Genomic DNA, 11,763 nt, shown 5'->3' with positions numbered 1-11,763 from the left:
AGAATGCAAAAAAATGTAGGCTTGGTAGGATATATTTATTCATATAAAGAGGACAGCTTATAAAAGCAGTCCTCTTCCTTTGTCAGCCCTATTTGTGGTATATATATGAAGATAATTGTCAATGTTGTTTTGTCTATGATTGGCCCAATCTTAACTTATTCAAGTAACTAAGGTTGAATATACATTCAACCCCAGTTACTTTAACAATCCCACTCTCTAATAACACATGAACTCCATTCATCCCAACACTGCTAGCCATCTAGAATTTATATCTTTGTTCTTTGCTTGTGAGGAGTTTGGATGAAGCTCCCCTCCATTTTACTCATCAGTACAGCACACAGCCACTTACCTTCAGTTCAGCAATCTCTCCTAACCTACCTTTGACTGCGCTGATATCTATGGTGGCAGTCCTAACATTATGAACCTGAAAGGAAGAAAGGGCTATCATGCAACTTTGTCCTTTGTACAAAAATATCATACACTTTGCCATTCACTTGCAGAGAAAATCACTTTGTTGCTTATAGAGGTGACAACTCCATCTCATTCTTATTCTGGACACTATGCTTTCAGCACACCCTCCTCCACTAGTAATTTGGTTCACTTAGGAAACAGAAGCTGTTATTTCTATGAGCCTCTTGAGTAGTTGATGTATATTTTACAGGTACTCTTATTGCAAACTGCTCTGTTTGTTTCTAGATATTTATGTATGGAGTGGTAGCTGTGCATGTTATCATTGAGTATTGTTTGTGTTTAGATATGTAGTTGTAGTGGTGGCTCTGTGTTGGTGTTGTTTATCAGGGATAATATAAGGACAGAAAGTACTCAGCAGAGAACTATGATGATAATGTCTTGATGTTTTGACTGGGCAGATGATTGGAACAGTAGTGGTGGTTATTTGTGTTGCTTGCAATTCCACCATCCCAAGTTTTGGTAGTCTTTCATCTTAAATATTTTGGTTAACCCTACATTTGGAAAATGTGTGTTTGTGTGACTTAGAGAGAGTGAGTATCTGTTCAGTGAGACTTGAACTCATATCCTTGGGGAATAAAACTAAAGATTATAATGATTTTCTGGACAATTAACATAATCTTTAGAGATAAAAATATTTTCAATATTTATTTTGAAACCAGGTATGGAAGTGTTTGCTCTCTGAATGAAACAGCATATATATAAATACCGAAAAGGCTTTCATATCAAAATATGAAGTTAATTAATAGCTATTATAATTATAGGCTACTTAATATCTCATCTCAGACATTTAAATATTTAACCAAAATTTGTGACACATTTAAACATTTTGATAAATTCCTGTTTTTGTTTCCTTGCCACAAAACAAAATTAAAATTAAATTTATTTCTCATTAGTAGCCATTTATGTTTTTGTTTCAATAAAGTTTTAGATCCCAAATATGGAATGTCAATGTTTGTCTTGTTCAACATTGAATAACTGGCAGTTTCTATCCTTAGATTAAACATTAGATGCTGGCAAATGGTCAAAGACAACAGTGATGAAGCAGCAAAGTTTGAATACTTTACACAATGAAAATCTTTAGAAGAATCTACTGCAAGTGAACATTGAATAAAATCCTACTCACTCCCACCACCACATACATATGTTAAAGTTTTGCAATATTTTGGTGACTTACTTGCTTTATTTGTTAAGTTACAACAAAAGCAGCCTAATATACAAAGTACAGCATCGGCATGGGATCAAAGAACTGGCAGAAAGATGGCTTCAGACGGTGCAACATAATGACCTCTACTTTGAATGCTAGCTCTTTTTTTGTTGTACACGACAAATAAAGCAAATAATTACCAAAATATAGCAAAAAGTTTCACTCAACATAATATATACATACATGAGTGTGTGTGTCTGTATGTGTATGTATATATATATATATATATATATATATATACACACATACACATGTGTATGTATATGTGCGTGTGTGTGTATATACATATATATATACATACGCACACATGACAGGCTTCTTTCAGTTAAACTCACCCACAAGGCTTTGGTTGGACTGGGGCTGTAGTAAAAGACACTTTCCCAAGGTGCCATGCAGTGAAATTGAACCCAAAACCACATAGTTGAGAAACAAACTCCTTAACCACACAACCATGCCTATACCTATGTTTCATTTGTTTACTGTGATCAAAACTGAACATGAACACTGGCAACATTGATCCATGTGATTTTTTTTTTAAATGACTAAAAAGGTTAAGAAGTATCCTGATGTGGATTAAAACTGGATTATTAAAAAACATTAATGCAGACAGACCAACACAGACAGACAAATTAGACAAATTAAAACAGATTAAGCAACAAATTATCTTTTAATCACAATTAACAAGCTCAGTGAAATTATTACAATCTTGTGTTTTCTTTCAAGTTAAAAAAGTATTTTTTTACTTTGCATTAGCATTTTAAGATTATGTTAATTAAAATCTTTGACTTTAGCACAAGGCCACAAACTTTAGAAAACGGAAGTTGGCTAAATTGACGCACAACCTTGACTTGTTTTGGACTCAAAGTATAAAGGAACATAACTAAATATAATAAGGCATTTAGTCCTACTCTCTACCATTTCTGCCAATTCACAGCTACCTTGGTTTCTGAAGGCAGAAGGACCAAGAACAGTTGAGAGAATCAACACCATGTGATAGTTACTTATTTTATTGATTCCTCAGAAAGATAAATGGTGAAGTCAACCTCAGCATGAGAATAAATGCTGAATGTAAAATAAATACAAGGCAATCCCAGTTGTTGCTCTACTCAATCCTGCACCTACTGTCTTTGTTAACTGGAAGGATGAAAGGTAAAGTGGTACCCCATCCCAGCAAGATTTGAATTCAAAATGTAAAAGAGATGCAACTAAATGCTGTGAAAGACAATTTATTGAATGCTCTACTGAGTTTACCATTCTCCACAATAATAAAATAATAAAAATAATTATCATAATAATAGTTTCAAGTTTTGACACAAAGGCCAGCAATTTTAATCAGTGGGGTTAATCAGTTACATCGACCTTAGTATTTGACTAATGCTTAATTTTATCAACCCCAAAGGGATGGAAAGCAAAGTTGACCTCAGTGGAATTTGAACTCAGAACATTAATTAGCCTGAAAAAATACAAGGCATTTCATACAACACTCTGATAATTCTGTCAATCCATCACCTTAATAATGATAATAATAATAGTTTCTTGTACAGGCACAAAACTAGAAATTTTGTATGACTATATTGTATACAGTACCTAACTGATAATTACAGACTCCAAAAGGATGAAAAGTGAAGTTGGCCATAGCAGGATTTGAACTCAAAACAAAGAGCTGGATAAAATATCACCTGGCATTATTCTGCATCTACTGCACTAACAATGATAATTTTTAATTTAGGCATAAGATTTGTAATTAAGGAAATACCATTGATGACAGGTGGTGCTTTATTTTGTTGACCCCAGGGGAATGAAAAGAAGAACTTAGATGGGGTTTGAGCTCATAAAATGAGCCAAGAACACTGATATAATAATTCTTTCCACTATAGGCACAAGGCCTGATATTTTAGTGGGAAGGGGGCTAGTTTATTAAATCGCCCCCAATACTCAACTGGTACTTTTTTTATTAACCCCAGAAAGAAGAAAGACAAAGTTGACCTTGGCAGAATTTGAACTTAAACCATGAAGACAGACAAATAATGCTGCCAAGCATTTTGCCTGGCTCGTTAGCGATTCTACCCATTTCTCCACCTTCTTAATAATAATAATAATAATAATAATAATAATAATAATAATTTTGGCAACTTTAAAGGAAGAGTAGAGGGTTAGTTGAATACATCAACCCCAGCACTTAACTAGTACTTTATTTTAGTGACTCTGTGAAAAAAAAAATTAATAATAATAATAATAATAATAATAATAATAATAACTCTTTCTAATTTTGGCACAAAGTCAGTCATTTTAAAAGTAGGGAGAAGTCAATTACATTGAACACTCCACCACCACCTAACTGGTATTTATTTTATTGACCCTGAAAATAATAATAGTTTCTGATATAGGCATCAAGGCTAGCAGTTTTTAAGAAAGTGCTTAATCAATGCCATTGACCCCAGGAGCTAGTACTTGACTGACACTTTATTTTAACAATCTCAAAAAGTTAAAAGGTTAAATTGACCATGGTGCAATTTGAAACCAGTATGTCTAAGATCTGGAAGAAATACTATATGGCATTTTGTCCAAGGCTGTAATGATTCTTCCAAAGCAGTATGGAAGGAGGCAACTCAAGCATCTGAAAGTAATTCATAACTTACTTTCTCTTGCCATGAGACAAGCAATTGTGCAGAAAAAAACAAAAGAAAGAAATTAATAATAATAATGATTTCAAATTTTGGTAAATGGTCAACAATTCTGGGAGAGGGGATAAATTGATTACATAGACTCCGTACTCAACTAGTACTTATTTTATCGACCCCGAAAGGATGAAAGGTAAAGTCAACCTTAGCGGAATTAGAACTCAGAACATAATGACAGATGAAATGCCGCTAAGCATTTTGCCCACCATGCTAACAATTCTGCTTTCTTGCCACCTTGTTATTAATAATAATAATGATAATAAAACAATAATAAAAATTATAATAATAATGGTTTTACTATTTGGCACAAGGCCAACAATTTTAGTGGGAGGTGGACAATTGATATCAGTGACCCAGTACTTGACGGGTGCTCTATTTTATCAACCCTGAAAGGATTTAAGGCAAAGTTGACACCAGCATGATTTAACTCAGAATGTAAAGAGTCAGAAGAAATGTTGCTAAGCATTTTCTCTGACACACTAATGATTCTGTGAGCTAGCTACCTTAATAATATTAATATTGGCTTCAATTTTTGGAACAAGGCCAGCAGCTTTGTGGAGGAGCTAAGTCAATTAAATTGACCCCAGTGTTCAACTGGTACTTATTTTATCAAACCCGGCAGAATTTGAACTCAGAGTGTGAAGATGGATGAACTGCAATAGGTTAAGTCTGACATGCTAATGAGTCTGCCACCTTGCCATCTTAATAATAATAGTAATAATAATCCTTTCTACTATAGGCATAAAGCTTGAAGTTTTGGGTGGGAGACGGGGTTGTTGATTTCATGAACCTCATGTTCAACTGGTACTTATTTTACTGACCTTGAAAAGATGAAAGGCAAAGTTGACCTCAGAGGTTATTTGAACTCAGAACATAAAGCCAGAATAAATGCCACTAAGCATTTTGTTCAGTATGCTAACGATTCTGCCAGTCTTAATAATAATAATAATAATAATAATAATAATAATAATAATAATAATGGTTTCAAATTTTGGCACAAGGTCAACAATTTCATGGGAGGGTGAAAGTTGATTACATCGACTTCAGTGCTCAACTGGTACTTATTTTACCAACCTCAAAAGGATGAAAGGTAAAGTCAACCTTGGCAGAATTTGAACTCACGATGTAAAGACAGATGAAACGCCACGAAGTATTTTCCCCAGCATATTAATGATTTTGTCAGCTTGCCACCTTTATTATAATAATAATAATAATAATCATAATAATAAAAACAACAATAATGCAAATTAAAAAGAAAACCAAAGCAACCTATTAAATAGCTCTTAAGATGTCTTCATTCGAAAATATCAAAAAATAGTTCTCTGTCAAAAGAAGGTGCAAAGGTGTGATATTGAGTTCTTTGTGTGATTTTTTCCCCTTCGTTTTAAGAGAAATTCGTTTAATGGAGTTAATGTTAGTATATTTTATTAGTTATTAAACCCACACCATTACCACCACCACCACCTCACTTTATCATGGGTGGATGGGTGATAGAGTGAGTGAGGGTTTAACATAAAAACCAACATAACTGAAGTTAAAATAATAATAATAAAAATAATTCAACTAAAAACAACAACAGGAAACTAAGAAAATATATAATATTAAATTAGATATTTATGTGAGATACACAGGTAAGATATATATATATATATATATATATATATATATATATATATATATATATATATATATCATATATATATCTTATATATATATTATACATACATGCACACTTGCATGCATGTGTGTGTGTGTGTGTGTGTGTGTGTGTGTGTGTGTGTGTGTGTGTGTGTGTGTGTGTGAGTATCAGTAGCTAGCTCCAGAAGCTGATATATAAAGTGCAAGTCATCAATTAATGTAGTTATCACTGTTTATATAACAACAGTTGTTTGAAATCACAGCTAAACATCAGGGATACGACTTTTTAGAGCAGCAATCTGAAAAAGAGAAAAATTATACCATTATTATTATTATTATTATCATCATCATTACAATTATTAGTATTGTTATTATTCAATATTTGATAGTTTCAGGCAAATTCTACCACACCACCTGCTACATCTCTGTGTTGCTGAGGTGTGTGAAGCTGTGAGTGTTCTTGTCTTTGTTGGTGTTGAAGGAGTGCAGACTCTTCCCAACACTGTATTGCATCAGTTTGTTTTGTTATGGGGCTTGGCTTGGGTCTTTTGTTGCATTAGCGTTTGTATTGTAAGCTGTGTGTGTAATGGAAGTTGTGGGAGTTATTTATTTTATTGAATATTTACTGTATAGAATGTGTCTTATGTTTGTGGATTGTTTTATTTGGGTTGTGCTATTGAATTGATAGTGTCTTGCACAGGATGTTCCTAGGAGGGCTATTTTGGGGACAGTGTGTAGTACTGAGGGTCCAGGTATGGCTTCTACATTTTTGTTCTTACATTTTTTTTATCATACACACAACTGCACTTATTACTGGTATTGTTTTTATCTTCATGGCCCACATCTTGAATACTTCAATTTCAAGATCTTTGTACTTTGCAGCCCCTTCTGACCAAAATACTGCCCAAAAAGAAGTGGATAAACTGTCAATATCTATTAGTAAGCAGATGTTTATTTTTACAATCCTTGATTATTATGTCTGGGAAATTAGCTTTGATTTCTTTGTCAATTTGAACATGCATATCTAAGACAATTGTGGCCTGATCACTGCCATGTACCTTGCTTGGCACATGTTTAAGGTGGTGGATAAGAGAATTAGGAACAAAATGTTTTGTACTACTGTTTAATTATATTCCTTAATGTTTACAGTTCAAATCATGTTGGAGTCAACTTTGACTTTCATCTTTCTGGAGTTGAAAAAAATTAATTCCACTCAAGTATTGAAGTGTGGTCAATTCAGTCAACTACACTTCCCATCCAAAATCCATGGCATTCTTCTAAAGTTAGAAATTACTGTCATTATCTTTTGCTTCTTTTTTTTATATGCAAGATCAAATTGCACAGCAGGCTAACTGCAATATAGTTATTTTAATTGGCCCTATTATATTACTGGTGTTGATTAGCTCACAATAAAAACAAAATAGTGATTCAACATCAATAGGATTTGAACTCATAACCTGAGGTCAAGGAACATTTAGTCTATCTACTTTATTTGTTCACCTGATTTGTAAGTAACTAGATGGCAAACCAATTTACTGCAATTTGTGTTTAAAATGATTACATCATTTGCATCACAGAACTCCAAAGACTGATATTTCCACATTCCATTCACCATATCCATAAGCCACCCTGTATAATGAAGTAGTCATTATAGTGTTACCTTACATACCTATTAAGGTCATCAACCATAATAACAAGGTCACTGTCATCTGTTACCAAGCTAGTTTGAAAAAAGGGTCTTACAGAAATGGTCCATTCGCTTCTCAGTCAGTCATGATTGTTGTTCAAATACAGAGACAATTAATGTTGCTATGCTGCCCATGACTAGTCTAAGCTTAATTATACTGTCACATATTCTGACAACCTCGTTAATTTATCTCTCCATTTCTCTACTAACAAAATGTCCACTCCATGCACCCCAGCTGTTACTCAAAAGAATCTGCAGCTGTGTTCTTTGCCCATGAGGAGTCTACTTGAGGTTCCTTTCCATCCTATCTCTTGCACACAGCATATATCTACTTGCCTCTGTTCAAACACCTCTATGATCTCCTCAGGTCTACTTTGCATCACAACATTGATAGTGACAGTCCTAAGAGAGTATTTCCAGTGGTAAATGGTGGTGGAATGAAAATCAGAAGAGTACACACAAACCATCCGGACATGTTCTGTAGCTGGTGTAAAAATAAATATAATTCACAGTTAAAAACATATCTAAACTTACCTCTTTCTCAACAAGTTTCTTCTTTGTCATCATAACATGTGCCTTCTGTATGTCTCCTTTCTTGGCTAAAACTTGAGCTTCAACAGCATAAGATTTCATGTCATTCTCTATGTGTGCAATATAGGCTGTAACATAACATAATATAGATTTATGTGTGTATATGTTAAATATATATATATATATATATATATATATATATATATATATATATATATATAAATGGAGCTAAACACAGGTGTTATTCAAATCTTTATACTTCCAACATATGTTTCGAAGAAAACATTGGTATTCTTCCAGAAAGAATAAAATAATGTAAAACCAGAAAGAATAAAATAATGTAAAACAATGCAATCTTCTCATCAGGGAAAAAAAGAGAAACAAAATGCATCAACGGAAGTATAAAGATTTGAATAACACCTGCATTTAACTCCATTTATCTATCTATGTGATACAAAAACATTTCGCTAAACCCTGGAATTTCTACCTTTATACGTAAGCTGTTATATCCTTGGTACTTATGTGAGTTTTTGCTATTCTGGTAACTGTTTGTTTATTTTTTCCGTGTTATTTGTAAACATAGAAAAAATACACATACATTTATCTATAAATGTGTGTATGTATATGTGTGTATGTATATATATATATATATATATATAGAAAAAAATTAAGGTACTCAGAAATCTGGATGTTTGTACATTTACAGATTTTTATTAATATATATATCTCTCCACCCCTACACACTCAATAAAACTATATAAAGAGACCCTCCGCAAGGTCTTCTTAAAACAATTTGAAAATCCTACACGATTAGGTGAAAAGCGCTTTATTTAATATGTGACATTAATAAAAATCTGTAAATGTACAAACATCCAGATTTCTGAGTACCTTAATTTTTTTCTATATAATTTCTGTACATCACCTCCAAACCTTCCAAAATATATATATATATATATATATATATATATATATATATATATATATAAGTAACAAAGATGTACAAGTGTCAATTCATTACGGCTGTTTCAAGTGGTTCCATTTAATTGATTAATGTAAACATGACATCAATTTGAAAGAAACCATGCTTGTCAGGTGACCGCATAGACTTCAAACATAAAGGATAGACCGTTTCTTAACAAATTTACATCAATAATGGAAACCAAAATACTTATATTGTTTCCTTTTGTTATATCTGTGGCAGAGTGAGTTTAGAAAATAATGCATACCTAGGGAGTCTAGTAGATTGTCTGACATTAATTGAGTTATCCCTATTAACTAGAATACAGTTGACAACTCACAATGGATTTAATTCTAAATGGTTGAAGACTACATACTAGAAAAAAGTCTTCTAAATATATATATATAACTTGTCACCAATCCTTCTATCATGACCCCCCACTATTTCCTCTGTTACTCTCTAAATTATAGTAGACTGAACAAAGTATGCCTTATTTTCTAAACTCAGTCTGCCACAGATATAAAAAGGAAACAATGTAAATATTTTTGTTTCCATTACTGATGTAAATTTGTTAAAAAATGGTTTATCCTTTATGTTTGATATCTATGCAGTCACCTGATGAGAATGGTTTCTTTCAAAATGTAATGTTTACAATAATTAAATGTATCCGCTTTAAATGGCCATAATGAATTGACACATGCATATATTTGCTACTTATTTATATTCTGTTCATCTAACTTGGAATCTGCACTTTGGAAATACTATAGAAAGCACCTTTAAAAAAAGTACGTCTGAATTACCAAGAGCATATATCTTCACTTAGCTGGGTTGCATTGTCTACACATGACAGGAATATTGGGTACAAATATCCCTACACATTGTCTTGATATTCAATATATAAATAATATTCTTAGGGTGTGCAGATTATACCGAACTAGCAAGGTGCCCAATTTAAGTACCTAATTCTACTGAATCTTAATTATATATATATATATATATATATATATATATATATATATATATATATATATATATATATACATACGTGTACACACACACACATACGTATGTGTGTGTGTGTATATATATATATATATATATATATATATATATATATATACAGACATATACACGCACACACACACACACATACATATATATATGAATATATATTAGTTCCATATATATATATATATATTAGCTATATATATATACATATAAATATATTAGTTATATATATATATATATATATATATATATTAGTTATATATATAGATACATGCTAGTTATTTATATATAAATATATATTATCTATATAAATACATAAGAGGAATCCACTCATGGGATTCCTTATGCTAGAAAGAACAGCTAGGTTCCAGAACCACAAAAATTAGGAATAAAATTCCGAAGGAAACGAAATGAAAAAATAAAAACTTTTTACCATCTGTTCGCCTGGACCAATTGGTTTCTGACTTTATTTTAGCATAATTTGCTTCATTTCATTCCCTTCGGAATTTTATCCCCAATTTTTGTGATTCTGGAACTTAGCTGTTCTTTCTAGCGTAAGGAATCCCATGAGTGGATTCCTCTTATGTATTTAAATATACACTGTACCTTATGAGTAATTCATAGTCTTCGGACTAAACTTTTATACGCTAGGCCACTTGGAGGTGAAAATTTTTATTAATTTCCATTTCCCTTTGATATGATTAAGTATTATTTATATATTGGTTAAAATTTCTTAATTATCCTGATTACATATCCTTTAATTGTCTCTAAAATATTTTAATTTAAAATCAATATAATGATTTGATGGGATTAGTCACATTGAGTGAATTATTTAGATTCTAAAAAAATTTATATTATTTTGCTAGATTTATCTCTCTTTGACCATAAATTTTTTTTATGTTAACTTTATTTCTGTTATGATCTATTACAGATAAGTTTTTCCCTTTTTTTTTTAATTGAGTTGGCTTTTTTCTCAAGTATCTAATGAATTATTTGATATAATGGCGTCATATTCATCTACCTGCTTTACAGGTCATGAAAATTACAGAGAGAGTTATATCTTAACTAGTTAGGGATAAAATTAAACTAGATGAGATGCAGTTTGGTTTTGTTCCAGTGAAAAGTACCACAAATGCCATCTTCAAAGTGAGACAGTTGCAAGAAAAGTATTTGGCAAGAAGTAAGCCATTGTACTTTGCCTTTGTTGACCTGGAGAAAGCTTTCGACAGGGTTCCCCACTCTCTTACTTGGTGGTCTATAAGGAATATAGAAGTAGAGGAGTAGCTTGTTAGAGCTGTTCAAGCCATGTACAGCGGTGCTGATGGTAAGGTGAGAGTTGGCCTTGAGTACAGTGATGAATTTAACTTACAAGTTGGAGTACACCAAGGATCAGTCCTTAGTCCACTCTTATTCATCAAAGTTCTCCAGGCCATAACAGATGAATTCAAAATTGGATGCCCATAGGAACAGCTATATGCTGATGTTCTTGCTCTTATTACAGTATCTGAAGCAGAATTGGAGAAGTTCCAGGTTTAGAAGCAAAACCTGGAATCAAAGGGCCTTAAAGTTAACTTAGCTAAAACTA

At 32.2% G+C, this 11,763-nt stretch overlaps 1 protein-coding gene across 1 annotated transcript in view; it reads right to left on the bottom strand.

Moving 5' to 3' along the window:
• Window positions 1-6,208: 6,208 nt before the first annotated feature.
• Window positions 6,209-11,763, bottom strand: part of LOC106872411 (coiled-coil and C2 domain-containing protein 1-like) — a 62,706-nt gene continuing 57,151 nt past the window's right edge. Inside the window, exons 28-29 of the mRNA XM_014919407.3 lie at window positions 8,216-8,340; window positions 6,209-6,293 (exon numbers count right to left, since the gene is read on the bottom strand). Coding sequence (XP_014774893.1) covers window positions 6,258-6,293; window positions 8,216-8,340 — 161 coding nt within the window. The 3' untranslated portion in view covers window positions 6,209-6,257. The remainder of the gene's footprint in view (window positions 6,294-8,215; window positions 8,341-11,763) is intronic.

The sequence above is a fragment of the Octopus bimaculoides genome, chromosome 8, assembly GCF_046866305.1.
Source record: "Octopus bimaculoides isolate indiv1 chromosome 8, ASM4686630v1, whole genome shotgun sequence".
NCBI lineage: Eukaryota > Metazoa > Mollusca > Cephalopoda > Octopoda > Octopodidae > Octopus > Octopus bimaculoides.
The sequence above is the reverse complement of the archived record's forward strand: the minus strand, read 5'-3'. Positions and strand labels throughout refer to the sequence as shown.